Below are 18,982 nucleotides of genomic sequence, written 5' to 3'. Positions count from 1 at the left end.
GTTTTTGACTGTAAAATCTAGGGTTGTTGTTTTTAGCGGTGTATTACTGTAAATGGAAAGACGCTACATTTGTTTTTACGGTAGAAAAACTGGCAGCTAAGTTGCCAGAATAAAAAAATAACTTGTACTGTTTTTCCATGAACAATATCATGTTGTAAAAACCAATGTACATTTAACACCAAAATTCTGGCAACTAAGCTGCCAGCTTTTTACGTACCCCCCCCCCCCCCCCAAAAAAAATTCCATTTACCGTAAAATGTTGTAAACAATTAATAAAACTATACTATACAGTAAAAGGTTGTAAGTGTAAAGTTTTACTGTAAAATGGACAGTCTACTTAAAACTATTTATATAATTAATAATAAAATCCAGAGCAGGTTATATTTATTTACACACAATTTCAGTGTGTGCAGATCGTTAACAGCATGAAGAAACAGAAGTTCCAGTTTTTGTTAAGGATTGATGTTCCCTTCTTTTGATTTATTTTCCTTCCTTAGTTTGATTTCTTTACACTTCCTTCAGGTTTGTAGGACTGAAAATAACAACATAAAACAAACATAACACAAGTATAATGTCCATTGTTTCATCAGAAAGCGTCTGCGCAGGTTATATTTCTTTACTTCATTGCAAAGCAAACGCATTGGCTTTCACACTGCACTGTCAGAAAAAAATAATTATTCTGCCCTCACTACTCGATTCCAGCGTGTGCAGATAGTTAACAGCATGAAGAAACAGAAGGATGGATGTTCCTTCTTTTGAATTATTTTCCTTCCTCAGTTTTATTTCTTTACACTTCCTTATTTATTTAGGTTTGTAGGACTGAAAATGTGAACATAAAACAAACATAACAAAAATGTCATGTCCATTGTGTATTTTACAGAAGTAAAATACACGGTTCAGTGTTGATATATTCACACAATAAACTAAAAATGTTTACACATATGGCAATTACACAACATTCACACACCAAACATTGTATGTGACGTAACACTATTACCGTTGTCGGCCTCTACTGGTCAAATTTAGCACAACGTTTATTCAACGAGGTTTGATTGTTACTCTCAGACAAAAAACACAACCAGGAATACAAATGTCAATACAAAACAAACTAAATATCTTAATGCACAATATGTATTTATTTAATGTTTGGTGATGAAGTTACACGCTGTTGCTGCTTGTCTGGATCAACGTGTGCACCGCTTAAAATGTCCGACAAGAAACAATGACTCCAGCACTTGAACATTCATACTTTGTTTTCCAGTCGTTGTTAAAAGTCGGATTTTTGCAATTTATTTAGATTTTTTCCCAGGGTTGAATGAGTAGCCTTCTTCTACTCATGATTACATCGATATATTTTATCGTCACAAAATCTTTTTAAAAAATTCATATTATGTTTATAAACTCAGGAAATACGTCCCTGGTCACATGAGGACTTTGAATATGACAAATGTATGATCCTGTAACTACTTGGAATCGGATCGATACCTAAATGTGTGGTATCATCCAAAACTAATGTAAAGTATCAAAAAAGAGAAGAATAAGTGATTATTAAATTTTAACAGAAGTGTAGATAGAACATGTTAAAACAGAAAATAAGCAGATATTAACAGTAAATGAACAAGTAGATTGATAATCCATTTTTACAGTTTGTCCCTCATAATGTAGACAAAATAATAGGTAGATAAATGACACAATATGTTACTGTATACGTCAGCAGACTAATTAGGAGTCTGTTTACTTACTACTAAAAGACAAGTTGTCTAGTATATACACTGTTTTATTTAAGGACTAAATTACAATATTAAACATATGTTTCATGTAACCTAAGATTTTTTATTCAAATAAAAATAATTACAGTTTTTTTTGTGGTACCCTGTATTTAGAAAAGTATCGAAATACAATTTGGTAGCGGTACCAACATATTGATATGGGGACAACCCTAACTGCGACCAATCAGGGCCTTGCATACATTCCCTCCTCTCCCTGGTGCATCCATCCATCATCCATCCATCATCCATCCTCTAACCACCAGTGGCTCCTTTCAAATGCTTTCTAGCTTGACTCCATCCTTCTTGTCTTCAGCTCCATCCCTCTGCCTCCTCTAAAAGGCTGTTTTCGTCGTCCTGTTTTTTCAGTGTAAAAAAAAAAAAACATGAGACCTCCTCTGCCGCCCCCGCGCTGACAAAGGAGACCCCCGGCAGGCTGAGAGTTGCACTACATCAAGGACGTGACTCTGCCAGGTTGAGTAGGTGGGATGACGGCAGAGTCTTCTCTTTTCTCCCACTGGCCTGTGGAGCGAGTGGATAAGCTGCTCACTGCGCTGAATGTCAAATACAATCTGCTGACTCTTTGCACTTCGGAGGAGGACCGCAAGATGACGACGCTAAGAATGTGTAAACAAGAAATATACAGTTTCCGGACTGCAGGGCGCACCGGAATATAAGCCGCACCCACAAAGGTTTAGAACAAAAATCAATATTTTTGTGAGGTGAAGTGAATTATATTTATATAGCGCTTTTCTCTAGTGACTCAAAGCGCTTTACATAGTGAAACCCAATATATAAGTTACATTTAAACCAGTGTGGGTGGCACTGGGAGCAGGTGGGTAAAGTGTCTTGCCCAAGGACAAAACGGCAGTGACTAGGATGGCGGTAGCGGGGATCGAACCTGGAACCCTCAAGTTGCTGGCACGGCCACTCTACCAACCGAGCTCTATATATATATATATATACATATACATATACAGTACATACAAACCCCGTTTCCATACGAATTGGGAAATTGTGTTAGATGTAAATATAAACGGAATACAATGATTTGCAAATCCTTTTCAACCCATATTCAATTGAATGCACATCAAAGACAAGATATTTGATGTTCAAACTCATAAACTTTATTTTTTTTTTGCAAAAAATAATTAACTTAATTAAACGTTTGGGAACTGAAGAGACACATTTTTTAAGCTTCTCAGGTGGAATTCGTCCCATTCTTGCTTGATGTACAGCTTAAGTTGTTCAACAGTCCGGGGGTCTCCGTTGTGGTATTTTAGGCTTCAATGGGAGACAGGTCTGGACTACAGGCAGGCCAGTCTAGTACCCGCACTCTTTTACTATGAAGCCACGTTGATGTAACACGTGGCTTGGCATTGTCTTGCTGAAATAAGCAGGGGTGTCCATGGTAACGTTGTTTGGATGGCAACACATGTTGCTCCAAAACCTGTATGTACCTTTCAGCAATAATGGCGCCTTCACAGATGTGTAAGTTACCCATGTCTTGGGCACTAATACACCCCCATACCATCACAGATGCTGGCTTTTCAACTTTGCGCCTATAACAATCCGGATGGTTCTTTTCCTCTTTGGTCCGGAGGACACGACGTCCGCAGTTTCCAAAAACAATTTGAAATGTGGACTCGTCAGACCACAGAACACCTTTCCACTTTGTATCAGTCCATTTTAGATGAGCTCAGGCCCAGCGAACCCGACTGCGTTTCTGGGTGTTGTTGATAAACGTTTTTTGCCTTGCATAGGAGAGTTTTAACCTGCACTTACAGATGTAGCGACCAACTGTAGTTAGTGACAGTGGGTTTCTGAAGTGTTCCTGAGCCCATGTGGTGATATCCTTTACACACTGATGTCGCTTGTTGATGCAGTACGGCCTGAGGGATCAAAGGTCACGGGTTTAGCTGTTTACGTGCAGTGATTTCTCCATATTCTCTGAACCCTTTGATGATATTACGGACCGTAGATGGTGAAATCCCTAAATTCCTTGCAATAGCTGGTTGAGAAAGGTTTTTCTTAAACTGTTCAACAATTTGCTCACGCATTTGTTGACAAAGTGGTGACCCTCGCCCCATCCTTGTTTGTGAATGACTGAGCATTTCATGGAATCTACTTTCATACCCAATCATGGCACCCACCTGTTCCCAATTTGCCTGTTCACCTGTGGGATGTTCCAAATAAGTGTTTGATGAGCATTCCTCAACTTTATCAGTATTTATTGCCACCTTTCCCAACTTCGTGTTGCTGGCATCAAATTCTAAAGTTAATGATTATTTGCACAAAAAAGAAGTTTATCAGTTTGAACATCAAATATGTTGTCTATGTAGCATATTCAACTGAATATAGGTTGAAAATGATTTGCAAATCATTGTATTCCGTTTATATTTACATCTAACACAATTTCCCAACTCATATGGAAACGGGGTTTGTATATACAGTATGTACATATATATATATATATATATATATATATATATATATATATATATATATATATATATGTATATATATATATATATATATATATATATATATATATATATATATATATATATATATATATATATATACAAGCCACGCTGGACTATAAGCCGCAGATATATACGTTGGGAAATGAGTTATTTACACAATAATATGTATTTACGTACCTTAATTGTTTCCAAACGGCAGTAAAACGGAGGATCAAACAAAACAGAAGTCATTGTCATGGACCAAGCTAGCTCTCCCATCAGCTAAACAGACACAATAAATCCTTAGTGACATTTTTGGTGAATGTACGAAACTGAAACAATACAAAAAGAATGCCGTTGTAAGTTAATAATACTAACACGGACACTCGTAAACGTGTTAGCATATTAGCTAATGCTAAAGACACTAGCTTGATTACATAACAATAGCACATACTAATATGCATTAAAACACTCCTACAGACGTCACACATGGGACGCTTTAATAAGTAAGAATTGTTTTAGTTATACTGTAAAACTTACAAACGTTGTCTAGAGTAATGAACGAAGAAACCATAGGAGTAGAACGCTATGGACGACCAGTAGGCGGAACGGCGTGGCGAAGCGCTTTGAGTACTTTGAAGGTAGAAAAGCGCTCTACAGGTATAACCCGTTTACTTCCGGGTTCAAGGCACAAAACCGAAGGAAATAATGAAAATGAATGGGCCAATTTTCAAACATGCACGACTCCCACATTTCTCACCCCATTCAAACCGTTCCAACATGCACACACTCCACTCACCTTGGACAAGTTAAAAAAAATTCCAGTATTTCCCGGTTTTCCAAAGCCCTCTTTTCACCGTTTCCTGGAAAGTTTTCACAGTCAACATTTTTCAACCGTTTTTTACCACTCCACCTTCAAAACATTCCTCTTTGTTGGAATACAAGTGCTCCTATTTTTTTCCGCTTTTCCCCAAATTCCAGGAATTTCAAAATACCCATTCTCAATTCAAACTGTGACTACGACAACATTTTTCAACCTATTCCAAAAATGTTCACACCAACCCATTCATAGCATCCAGGACAATTGGGCTCGTATCAATATTTTCAAAACGTCCCGATTTTTTGAAATCCCCAAATTTCCAGGAAAGTCCCATTCAAATGAATGGACGTATTCATAGTTCTACAATGCCCAAACTCTCAACATTTTAAACCTGATTCCGACGTTTCAACCATCCACCCAAACTACTCTTCCAATATATGGAACGCAAAACATGTTTTCTTTTTCCCCAAATTCCCTGTTTTCCAGGAATTGTCTCAATGAATGGACAATATACAAACCTCTCCATATCCCACATTTCTCAACCGATTCGAACCGTTCCAACGTCCACACACTCCACTCACCTTGGACATTTAAGCATTTCAGTTCCACTCACCATTTCAGCGACTTGCGTACATCGGGCATTCACACGCAAGTCCTACTGGAATTGCAAATAATAGTTATGACTACTCTTGTCGACAATCCTCTGCAGACGTTTTCTAGCAGTTTTCTAAGCATGCACCTTGTTTTCCTAGCTCTTTTCACAGAAGTACCCCACGATGTCTCGACACAGAGCGGCGTAGATGTCGAGATGGCGTGCTCTTTCCGCGGGGCAGGTTTGCCTTCCTCCTTGGAGATCCAGTGGTGGTACGTCAAGGACCACCGGGACTGGCTTAAGGAGCCTCCTCAGATCACAAACGATGTAAGATTTTGCTTTTCATAACCTGAAACCTTAATTTTTATATATATGTTTTATATATAAAACACTCTTACAGACATCACACATAGGACGGTTTAGTAGGTATGAATTCTTATAGTTGTATTGTAAAACTTACAAACGATGAATGAAGAATACTTTCGAGCAGAAACGCTATGGACGGTTATACTTCTGGTTCAAGGCGTGAAACAGAAATGTCATTTTCAGTGAGCAAACTCGTCCAAAAGATGGCGCCATAGAACAAACATTAACGCACCTTTTCAGCGCCTCTGTATACATATTATATATACAGGTAAAAGCCAGTAAATTAGAATATTTTGAAAAACTTGATTTATTTCAGTAATTGCATTCAAAAGGTGTAACTTGTACATTATATTTATTCATTGCATACAGACTGATGCATTCAAATGTTTATTTCATTTAATTTTGATGATTTGAAGTGGCAACAAATGAAAATCCAAAATTCCGTGTGTCACAAAATTAGAATATTACTTAAGGCTAATACAAAAAAGGGATTTTTAGAAATGTTGGCCAACTGAAAAGTATGAAAATGAAAAATATGAGCATGTACAATACTCAATACTTGGTTGGAGCTCCTTTTTCCTCAATTACTGCGTTAATGCGGCGTGGCATGGAGTCGATGAGTTTCTGGCACTGCTCAGGTGTTATGAGAGCCCAGGTTGCTCTGATAGTGGCCTTCAACTCTTCTGCGTTTTTGGGTCTGGCATTCTGCATCTTCCTTTTCACAATACCCCACAGATTTTCTATGGGGCTAAGGTCAGGGGAGTTGGCGGGCCAATTTAGAACAGAAATACCATGGTCCGTAAACCAGGCACGGGTAGATTTTGCGCTGTGTGCAGGCGCCAAGTCCTGTTGGAACTTGAAATCTCCATCTCCATAGAGCAGGTCAGCAGCAGGAAGCATGAAGTGCTCTAAAACTTGCTGGTAGACGGCTGCGTTGACCCTGGATCTCAGGAAACAGAGTGGACCGACACCAGCAGATGACATGGCACCCCAAACCATCACTGATGGTGGAAACTTTACACTAGACTTGTCCCAGAGTCTGGAGGAAGACAGGAGAGGCACAGGATCCACGTTGCCTGAAGTCTAGTGTAAAGTTTCCACCATCAGTGATGTTTGGGGTGCCATGTACTGTTACGTTACTGTAACGCCGTTAGTTTCGGCGGTAACTAGTAATCTAACGCGTTATTTTTTTATATTCAGTAACTCAGTTACCGTTACTACATGATGCGTTACTGCGTTATTTTACGTTATTTTTTATGTAGTATCGGCTAGAAACAGAAGCGCTGCGGTGTCTTTCCTCTGAATCTTCCTCTGTCACATGCCGGAGAGAAAAAAAGAGGCGTGTACTGGTGTCTGGGTGTGCGGAGGAGGGTGTGGGGGGGAGGGACACACGTGATCCGCGGTTTGATATATAAAACAAAACAAAAAGGTTGTTCGCATGCACGTTCAGTCCACACACAGCGTGGTCATGGCGAGCGGAGTAACGGAGGAGCTTGAACGCCCCGCGCCATTCAATTGGTGTGTTTATAGGTGCAGACTCAGTTGTGCAAGACGAGGCTTTTAAATACATGCTGAACGTGCTTGAGCCACGTTACGACATCCCGTCGCGCACCCACTTCAGCGATAAGATTGTGCCAGATCTTTATGAGCAGGAGAAGAAAAAAGTTGTGGATGAACTATCCAGAGCATCATCTGTTGCGCTCACGACAGACTGGTGCACGTCCAGGGAAACAATGTGACGATAAGCGCTCACTTCATCACAGCAGACTGGCAGATGAGAAGACACGCCCCCTCTACGAGAGTCACCTTGCGCAGGTACTGACACAAGCAGTGGAGGAATGGAAGATAAAGATATCCCAGTCACAAGTGATAATGCCAAAAATCACATAAATGCAGTGAATGAGGCAGGACTGGGACCACAGGTAGGTGCTTTGCACATGTAGTGAATTTGGCATCACATCTTAGTCAATAGGATGAATCAGGAAGGAGGTTTCCTAGCACAACAGCTGCTCATGTACTTAAGACAAAGCAAGAAATGCTAAAACTGCCTACTCATAAAGCTCATACATGATGTCCAAACGAAGTGGAACTCCACTTATGATATGTTGCAGCAGCAGGCAGCTATATACTCTGCATTGACCCACAACACCCTGAAGAAAAATGTCAAAGACATCATCAACCTGTCTGATGATGATGTGAGAGTGGCAGAGGAGGTCCTCCAGGTGCTTCAACCCCTCAAAAGTGTTACATCTCTACTGAGCACTAAAACTTCACCATCTGTGTCAATGATCCTGCCACTGAAAACAAGGATTGTACAATCCATGGCTCCAAGTGTGGAAGACAGCAGCATCACTCCAGATGTCAGGCTTTATTTCACTATCTATGTTTCAAGGAAGATGATGTGCCTTCTTAGGTTGCACTTTAAGTTGTTTTTTATTAATGGTCATTGGTCCAAGTTTAAAGAAAGGAGAAATGCCTTTTTATGTTGCACTGTTTTTCATTAATTATGTAAAAATGAAAATAAAAATGCATGTCAAGTTGATCAACTGATTGTATTATTCTCCAGTGCAATAACAGTATTGTAATGAAGGCTAAAAGGGCATTAATGGGAGCTTTAAAAAAAAAGAAATAACTAAATAGTTACTTTTCACAGTAACGCATTACTTTTTGATATAAGTAACTGAGTTAGTAACTGAGTTACTTTTGAAATTAAGTAACTAGTAATTGTAACTAGTTACTGGTTTTCAGTAACTAACCCAACACATAATGTGTGTGTGTATTTGTATGTGTATATATATATATATATATATGTATATATATATATATATATATATATGTGTGTGTGTGTGTGTGTGTGTATTTGTATGTATAATATATATATGTATGTATATATATCAGTGTTTCCCATAAACTGCCAACATACCTGTGGCGGTGGGGTGTGGCTATGGGTGTGGTCACCATGACATCATCGAGTAATTTGCATAATTTACTACAATGATATGATTTTCTCTAAAAAGGCTCAAAAAATGTATACTTACTAATTAATAATAACAGTTTTGTTTTAAACGTCCATCCATCCATCCATTTTACAATATAATTACAACACTTTGTGTACATATTTATATATATGTATGTATGTATATATATATATATATATATATATTGTATCGCCGATACCAGCCTGAATTTTACTCTTTATTGGATCTTAAGACAATCAGTGGTATCGCACTTCACTACTGCACAGAGAGCAGAATGGATATTTTTTTAATAAGGTCAGATTCGTCATCCTTTGTCTCCACTAGACATGCAAAAAGACATGTGATATTTGCACTCTATTTTCCGTTGAGCCATTTTGTGATTGATGCTTTTAATTTCAGCACTAATGAAGAAACAGAAGTTGGTCAAACTTAGTGGGCCGCTGGAAAGAAATAAAAAGTTTCAATTCACTTCCCCGGGCTTAATTAGGTTTGCAGTGTCAGCACTTTTAGTTTTAGAGCATATTCATGTCTTATATTGGCTGCTGTGTTCTGTACAATAACACAGTCAGACATCACAAACCTTTAATGAGTTGATATTTAACACCATATTTACTTCCAGTTGTGAATATTTTGAAAATGTGACTTATCAGCACATGGAAGGATGTCTTAGCTTTGTGTTTTACTGCATGTAACCAAGCAAATGACTCCATCCATCCACCCATCCTTTCATCTTCTTCCGCTTATCCGAGGTCGGGTCGCGGGGGCAGCAGCCTAAGCAGGGAAGCCCAGACTTCCCTCTCCCCAGCCAATTCGTCCAGCTCCTCCCGGGGGATCCCGAGGCGTTCCCAGGCCAGCCGGGAGAGATAGTCTTCCCAACGTGTCCCGGGTCTTCCCCGTGGCCTCCTACCGGTCGGACGTGCCCTAAACACCTCCCACCCGAACACCTGGAGGTGTTCGGGTGGCATCCTGACCAGATGCCCGAACCACCTCATCTGGCTCCTCTCGATGAGGACAAATGACTCTAATATCTATTAATGAATCTCATTAATAATAGTACCCTATTTTTCGGGCTATAAAGCGCAGCGGTACTTAAGCCGCACCCACCAAATTTGAGAAAAATATAACTTTTTTATTTACATATTTTAGCCGCACCGGACCATAAGCCACAGATATATACATGAACATTTTTGTAAATGTTTTTTACGTTCCTTAATTGTTTCCAAATGGTGCAGTAAAACGGATGATCAAACAAAAAAGAAGTCATGGTTATGGACCCACTAGCTGCGGAAGCTAGTGGGTCCAATCTAGCTAAACAATTTAGCTATTTAATTTAAATTATTTCATTGTTTCATTTAAATTATTTCATTTAAAAAATTTAACTAGCTCCAATCAGCTAAACAATATATTAGCCATGCTGGACTATAAGCCACAGATATATACCTTTTGAAATGAGTTATTTACACAGAAATATCTATGTAATTTTTATTTAGCTACTTCCATTGTTTCCAACCGGCAGTAAAACGGTTGATCAAACAAAACAGAAGTCATCGTCATGGACCCACTAGCTGTCGAAGCTAGCTCTCCAATCAGCTAAACAGGCTCAATAACTCCACGGAGATGTTTTGGTGAATTTACTGAGGAATTTGTGAAACTGAAACAATACAAAAAGAATGCCATTGTAAGTTAATAATACTAACACAGACACTCGTAAACGTGTTAGCATATTAGCTAATGGTAACAACGCTAGCTTGACTACATTACGATAGCACGTTCAAATATGCATGAAAACACTCGTACAGACATCACACATGGGACGGTTTAGTAGGTATGAATTGTTTTCGTTATATACTGTAAAACTTACAAACGATGAATGAAGAACCCTTTCGAGCAGAAACGCTATGGACGGTTATGCTTCTGGTTCAAGGCGCGAAACAGAAATTACATTTTCAGTAAGCGAACTCGTCCAAAAGATAGCGCCATAGAACAAACATTTTCAGCGCCTCTGTCGGTGTGATATGAAAACGGTTTGTTGAACATGAAACATTACGGCCGTTCAGGAAGAAAAATCCAAGAATTAGCCGCACCGGACTATAAGCCGCAGTGTGCAAAGTGTGGGGGGAAAAAAGTTGCCGCTTTTAGTCTGTAAAATACGGTATATGTTTTTTATACTTTACATTTAGTAATGTCCAGGAGCATAAACATCTACATGAGCCATGTGAGACTTGTGGAAACATACCAAACCTGCCCTGCCACAGAAGTGAAGGGATTATTGCTAATTAGCATTTTGAGGAACAGGTTGCCTCGTCCCCAGGACGGGGGCACTCGTGCTCCCCTGCGGCGCCTGGAGCCCTGTAATTGGCCCTGAAAAAGGAATAGGTTTAGAAAATGTCTGTCTGCGCCTTGCATAATTCATACCATGCCCAGCTGAAATACATCTGTGCCGTTGCACGCTTATCCACCAAAAACTTCCACACTGAACTCTCTGAGGTTCTGCTAATTTAATTTTCCTATGAATGAAAAAAGTGGCCAGGTGACACGGTCAGTTCACGCACACACGTGATCATCCGTACATTACGTGTTGTACCGTATTTTCCGGACTATAAGGCGCACTTAAAATCCTTTCATTTTCTCTAAACTCGACATTGCGCCTTATAACCCGGTGCGCCTAATGTACGGAATAATTCTGGTTTTGCTTACCGACCTTCAAGCAATTTTATTTGGTACATGGTGTAATGATAAGTGTGACCAGTAGATGGCAGTCACACATAAGAGATACGTGAGGACTGCAATATGACTCAAGTAAACAACACCAACATTTTATATGTTCCATTGAGAATATAGAACATTACACACGGCGCTCAAAAATCTATCAAAGTGTTTTAGTACGACTTTGGTAAGCTATGAAGCCACACCGCTTGGTGGATTGTACTGTGCTTCAACATAGGAGTATTATTATGGTGTGTGTATAAGATAAGATATATTATCTGCCGTTTTGTTTCGCAATATTATGCAAAAGCAACTTTTTTTTTACCTTCTGTTACCTGCTGATGTGTATTTGGAATCTGCATAAGTCCTGAAAATTTGCGCGCGTCTGCCTTTGTAGTCCGTGTTGACCATGTAGTGGATAAGCATCTTCTTTTTCTCTATCGGCGTGGCGAAGTTGGTAGAGTGGCCGTGTCAGCAATCGGAGGGTTGCTGGTTACTGGGGTTCAATCCCCACCTTCTACCATACTAGTCACGTCCGTTGTGTCCTTGGGCAAGACACTTCACCCTTGCTCCTGATGGCTGCTGGTTAGCGCCTTGCATGGCAGCTCCCGCCATCAGTGTGTGAATGTGTGTGTGAATGGGTAAATGTGGAAATACTGTCAAAGCGCTTTGAGTACCTTGAAGGTAGAAAAGCGCTATACAAGTATAACCCATTTATCATTTATTTATCTTCTTGTTATGGCACATTCATCTTCCACTGTTGCCATTTCTAATATAAAGTAGAGTAAAGTTCTTACTTACAGGATATCTGTCAGTAAACTCACCATGAAAGCACTAAAACATACCGGTGTAGTGAGTTTACATTATTCACCCAAGGAACTTTAGTTATTAGAGAGTTCCGGTGGAAAGGTTTTTCACGGGACATATTTCGGGCGTTGTTGTTGCACTAGTGAGCCACGGATGAGGAGATGCTGCTCTGTTATTGATTGAAGTAAAGTCTGAATGTCATTAAAACAGTTAGCTCCACCTTTTGACACTTCTTCCACTCCTGTCTTTGCACGCTACACCGCTACAACAAAGATGACGGGGAGAAGACGCTGTCGAAGTGGAGGCACGTAAATAAGACCACCCACAAAATGGCACATCCTGAAGAGACTGTCAGAAATGCTCTGTAGAACATCATCTATGCAACATTTTGACCAAAGAACCACCATTACATGTTATGTAGACCATTACATGTTATGTAGACCACAAGGAAGTCTTTTACATTTAGAACAAAATAATAATAATATGACTCCTTTAATGCGCCTTATAATCCGGTGCGCCTTATAAATGAAAAAACATCGAAAATAGACCATTGAACGGCAGTGCGCCTTATAATCTGGTGCGCCCTATGGTCCAGAAAATATGGTAGTTGTATTTACATCGCTGCACACGCTTCTCTATTGTATACGTGTCATGCTGCAGAGAGGTTGGTCAGCCTGCTATTTTCTGCAAATTATACTAATAACATCCTGTAATTTGGTTTATTATTTATTTCATCTTCTGATAGATGATACAATAACACCAATATAGTGGGAACAAACACGACAGAGTAGACTCAATTGCATGTTAAAAAAACAAAACAAAACAAAAACACGTATTTAATGCCAGAAAATATGTGTACTGTATGCACTAACATGTGGATTATATGTACAGACTTGGCATTGTACACAACTTGTGATTTTGGACTCATTTTATTAATTACAAAAAAGGTGAGTAGGGGATACATAATATTTCTGTGCTGTCATAAAATGTGTCCCCCCCCTCTATTTTCCCCAATTGATGTTCTAAACCAGGGATGTCAAAGTGGTTTTCACTGAGGGCCACATCACAGTTATGGCTGCCATCAGAGGGCCGCTTGTAACAGTGAATAATGTAGGAATTTGCCTCCGGATTTCATTATTAATTATATACATTGTTTTAAGTAGACTGTCCATTTTACAGTAAAAACTTTACATTTACAACATTTTACTGTAAAATATAGCAGGTTTTTTTTGTTTTTTTTACAACATTTTACAGTAAATATAAAAACAGCACCGTTGTTTTTTGGGAGGGGTTTTCCGGAAAAATCTGGCAGCTTAGTTGCCAGAATTATTATGTTAAATGTACATTCGTTTTTACAACATTATATTGTTCATGGAAAAACAGTCCTAATTATTTTTTTTATTCTGGCAACTTAGCTGCCAGTTTTTCTACCGTAAACACAAAGGTAGCGTCTTTCCTTTTACAGTAATACTTTGTTAAAAACAACAACCCTAGATTTTACAGTCAAAAACTGGCAGCTCAGTCGACAGAATGTTATTGCAAAAAACAGTAGTAGTGTTTTTTTCATTTTACAGTAATATGCTGTAAAGAACAACGTCAAATGTATTGTCATTTTTATTAATTTGATGGGTACTTTGCTGTAAAGTTAAATATTTTGATTTAGACAAAAACATGTTTGGAAAGTATGATAATATACTGTAATATTTGTTGCAATATTGGATACTATTAAAGTTTAAAAGGTCTGCAATTTCAAGCAGTACATATATTTTTTCTGTCAAAATGACAAAAAATCAATGACATTTAGTGAGAAAATATGAAGTACTTTATTGACACATATCATTTCCAGGTGTTTGCGGGCCAGATCTGGCCCCCAGGCCTTGACTTTGACACCTGTGCTCTAACATCATGTTTTATTCTGTAGATACTTAGCATCATCAACAACAAAACCTGTGAATTTGGACTTGTGTTATTAATCACATAAAAAGTGAGTAGGGGATACACAATATTTATAATCATTGACATCGCTAATAACACGAGGCACAGAGCTCCGACCCCCCATGCGCGCTCCCGCGTATACAAACTATTTCAGGTATACAGAATTTTGCGGGACACCGGAGCCAAGTGAGACAATGGCAAACTTCCCCCCCGACCAAACTAAACAAAAGCTGTAAATAAATAAGTTCACCATCAGTGCGAGGCGAAATGAAAAAAGCCTCCAAATACAGTTAGCTCACGTCTTACCTGCGTCACGCGTGGTCACTTTCTGCCGACTCATACGCGCGCCTCCCAGTGTACGTCGCTATCAACAGTCCCCCTTGAAACAACCGGACAGAACCATAAAATATATGTACATATATTTATATATACATTATATTTATTATTATTTATACATACAAGTATAAATACATATATTTATATATACATTATCTTTATTATTCATTTATTATCAGTGTTGGGACTACACGTAACGCGTTACTGTAACGCCGTTACTTTCGGCGGTAAATAGTTATCTAACGCGTTATTTTTTATATTCAGTAACTCAGTTACCGTTACTACATGATGCGTTACTGCGTTATTTTACGTAATTTTTTATGTAGTATCGGCTAGAAACTGAGAAGATCTGAGTGTGTTTTATTGGAGAGCTGCAGAAACGGCGAAGGAGAAGAGGCAACAAGGAAGAGGCGCGCTCTGTCTGTGTGTATGTGTGTGTGTGTGTGGGAGGGGGGCGTGTCTGTGTTTACTAACAAGACATGGCGAAGGCCGAAGCCGAGTTTCTTAACATAGAGATATTCTCACTACTTTTCTTTTGTCGACCACAAAGAAAAGAACATTTTAGTTAAATGTAAGTTGTGTCTTGGATCAAAGATTCTATCCTAGCAATTCAAATCTGCCGAAACAGCTACAAAAGCAACATGCTTCGACGAAGCCAGTAACGAGAGAACCACTTCACCTCCTAAGCAACAGTGGCTGGATTTTAACGAGGCACTGCTAGCCAGGACAACATTGATAGAGCCATTGCAGCGTGTGTGCTAGAAGACATGCAGGCTATTTATACAGTGGAGTCACCCGCTTTCAGGCAGCTAATTAGCATGATACTGGCCGTCAAATGGCACCTGGACAGTGTGCTAAAGAAAACATTTCAAACTGCCTTTGCTCATCATTCAGCACTGAAGGTACACACACTCTGTCAATTCTCTTATATACTCTTTCATTATAGACTTCTAGAGTGGTTGATTATCACATCACTCTAAATGTATAGACTATAAAGTTCACAAACATAAAGAGGGATCCTAGTGGGCCAGGCCACTCATTCCTTATCTCTAAACTAAAACTGGGGAAATGCGTAGAGCGTTCGGGCTTCAGACATGATTTTATTTCAGAATTCCTTGAGAGAAAAAAACGCCTGGTTATGCTTTGTGTATGTCATGTGTGCCTTCCTTGGTTTACAGCTATGTTGCTATTATGCTGTTTGTTACTTATATATGTTATGTTGCAGCTATTTAAAATAGTTTTGTCAATTTGTTCTGGCCTGAAACAAATTGGCCCTTTGAAACATATCTTTGTCTTTGTGTGTTGTATGTAGAGCACATTGCTTAGCAGAGTTCAGTGATGCAAATGCATGTCAAGTTGATCAACAGATTGTATTAATTCTCCAGTGCAATAACAGTACTGCAATGAAGGCTAAAAGGGCATTTAAAGGGGGCCTTAAAAAAAATACAAATAAAAAAAGATATATATAAGTAACTAAATAGTTACTTTTCACAGTAACGCATTACTTTTTGGTGTAAGCAACTGAGTTACTTTTGAAATAAAGTAACTATAACTAGTTACTGGTTTTTAGTAACTAATCCAACACTGTTTATTATACATTATATTTATATATACAAATAAATATGCATATATATTTCCGGCAAAACAAAACAAACAGGCTTTGAGAAGGTTTCACACACAAACAAAAAATAATCATTTTTAGTAACGTGTCATCAAAGAGTAAAAATGCATTTCTTTCAATATGCATAATAACAAAGAGGGTAATATTTAAAAAAATGGATAGCTGTTGATAGTCCAACACATTCTGACTGGTACACACAAGCTATGGAGATGATATCAGTAGAAAAAACTGCATTTAGTTTAAATAATGAGTCATATATTGGAATATGGGATCCATCCATCCATCCATTAATTATTTAAATTTGTTTTAACTATTAAATGAACCAAAAATGTGACTTATTTTATGTTTGTGAAAAATATTGGACACAGTGTGTTGTCAAGCTTATGAGATGCGATGCAAGTGTAAGCCACTGTGACACTAGTCTTTTTTTAATGTTTTTTTATTTGTATATAAATGTCTGTAATGATAAAATCAATGAGGGATTTTTAATCACTGCTATGTTGACATTGTTACTAGTATTGATGCTGTTGTTGAGGATATTCTTTTTTTTTTCCACTACATTTGGATTGTTCTGTGTCATGTTTGTGTGTCCATCTCAATTGCTCTGTTTATTTCTTTTCTGAATGTTGCTGGATCGGGTTTGGTTTTGGAATTGGATTGCATTGTTATGGTATTGTTGTGTATTGTTTTGTTGGATTGACTAATAAAAATTAAAACATTTTAAAAAATTAAATACAATATTGAAAAGCACTTTTTCACTCAGCTACACGAGCGCAGGGAAAAAAAACATATGTTAAGATCAGCTTGAAGGCAAAATAATTTTAAAAAAAATCACCAAATAGTTCCACTGGTCTTTAAGTGTGGGGATGTGATGGGCGCTATGTTTCTTTTTCACCCTTGCTCCTGATGGGTGTTGGTTAGCGCCTTGCATGGCAGCTCCCGCCATCAGTGTGTGAATGTGTGTGTGAATGTGGAAATAGTGTCAAAGTTGTGTACCTTGTAGGTAGAAAAGCGCTATACAAGTATAACCCATTCACCATTTACCATTCTCTGCAGGTCGTACCTTTGGAGAAGACCTTCAAAGACGCCACTAAAATCAGTGTGAGTATTAAAGCACATTAGAATATTCAACTTAGTTAGCATCGGTAGCATGTTAGCCATCTGCTGCAAAACATGTGACTCGCCCGAGTTTGTTTTGCTTGAGAGATGAAAAAGAGAGGACCTAAGGTGGAACCTTGAGGAACACCCCCGAGTCCACCTGAAGAAGTTGCACTTGTAAAGAAACTGATAGGTTTAATAGCACATTTGTGTATTTCATTACAATTATGATTAATGACACATTCAAGTGATTATTTAAAGATGCATTTATTTATTTAATGTTGTAAACAATGCCACGTACGTACTGCATAAAGGTGTATTTGTGCAGTAATGTACTGTAATGTAACTCCTCATTGTTGTGTTTTTTTCACTACAGAGTGGGGGGAGTGCACATTTTTGAAAATACGTCTATAATTTTCCAACTGTCGGTGAGGCCGTGAACGTGTCCTAACTAATGGACAGATTCCTTTATCTGTCATTTTTTTAAAAACATCGAAAGTAGTCATCCATCCATCCATCTTCTTCCGCTTATCCGAGGTCGGGTCGCGGGGGCAGCAGCCTAAGCAGAGAAGCCCAGACTTCCCTCTCCCCAGCCACTTCGTCCAGCTCCTCCCGGGGGATCCCGAGGCCTTCCTAGGCCAGCCGGGAGAGATAGTCTTCCCAACGTGTCCTGGGTCTTCCCCGTGGCCTCCTACCGGTTGGACGTGCCCTAAACACCTCCCTAGGGAGGTGTTCGGGTGGCATCCTGACCAGATGCCCGAACCACCTCATCTGGCTCCTCTCCATGTGGAGGAGCAGCAGCTTTACTTTGAGCTCCCCCCGGATGGCAGAGCTTCTCACCCTATCTCTAAGGGAGAGACCCGCCACCCGGCGCAAGAAACTCATTTCGGCTGCTTGTACCCGTGATCTTGTCCTTTCGGTCATAACCCAAAGCTCATGACCATAGGTGATGATGGGAACGTAGATCGACCGGTAAATTGAGAGCTTTGCCTTCCAGCTCAGTTCCTTCTTCACCACAACGGATCGATACAGCGTCCGCATTACTGAAGACGCCGCACCGATCCGCCTGTCGATCTCACCATCCACTCTTCCCCCACTCGTGAACAAGACTCCCAGGTACTTGAACTCCTCCACTTGGGGCAAGATCTCCTCCCCAACCCGGAGATGGCACTCCACCCTTTTCCGGGGGAGAACTATGGACTCGGACTTGGAGGTGCTGATTCTCATCCCAGTCGCTTCACACTCGGCTGCGAACCGATCCAGTAAGAGCTGAAGATCCTGGCCAGATGAAGCCATCAGGACCACATCATCTGCAAAAAGCAGAGACCTAATCCTGGAGCCACCAAACCAGATCTCCTCAACGCCTTGACTGCGCCTAGAAATTCTGTCCATAAAAGTTATGAACAGAATCGGTGACAAAGGGCAGCCTTGGCGGAGTCCAACCCTCACTGGAAACGTGTCCGACTTACTGCCAGCAATGCAGACCAAACTC

General features: G+C 39.4%; 1 protein-coding gene across 3 annotated transcripts in view; it reads left to right on the top strand.

Moving 5' to 3' along the window:
- vstm2l (V-set and transmembrane domain containing 2 like) overlaps positions 1-18,982 on the top strand; it is a 126,354-nt gene that overhangs the window by 106,395 nt on the left and 977 nt on the right. For all 3 annotated transcript variants that reach the window (XM_062056249.1, XM_062056268.1, XM_062056260.1), the window contains 2 exons: positions 5,804-5,970; positions 17,449-17,493. In XM_062056249.1, the coding sequence (XP_061912233.1) occupies positions 5,804-5,970; positions 17,449-17,493 (212 nt within the window). The remainder of the gene's footprint in view (positions 1-5,803; positions 5,971-17,448; positions 17,494-18,982) is intronic.

Source organism: Entelurus aequoreus, linkage group LG01 (genome assembly GCF_033978785.1).
Source record: "Entelurus aequoreus isolate RoL-2023_Sb linkage group LG01, RoL_Eaeq_v1.1, whole genome shotgun sequence".
Classification (NCBI taxonomy): domain Eukaryota; kingdom Metazoa; phylum Chordata; class Actinopteri; order Syngnathiformes; family Syngnathidae; genus Entelurus; species Entelurus aequoreus.
Note: the sequence above shows the minus strand (reverse complement) of the source record. Positions and strands in the feature narration are given on the sequence as shown.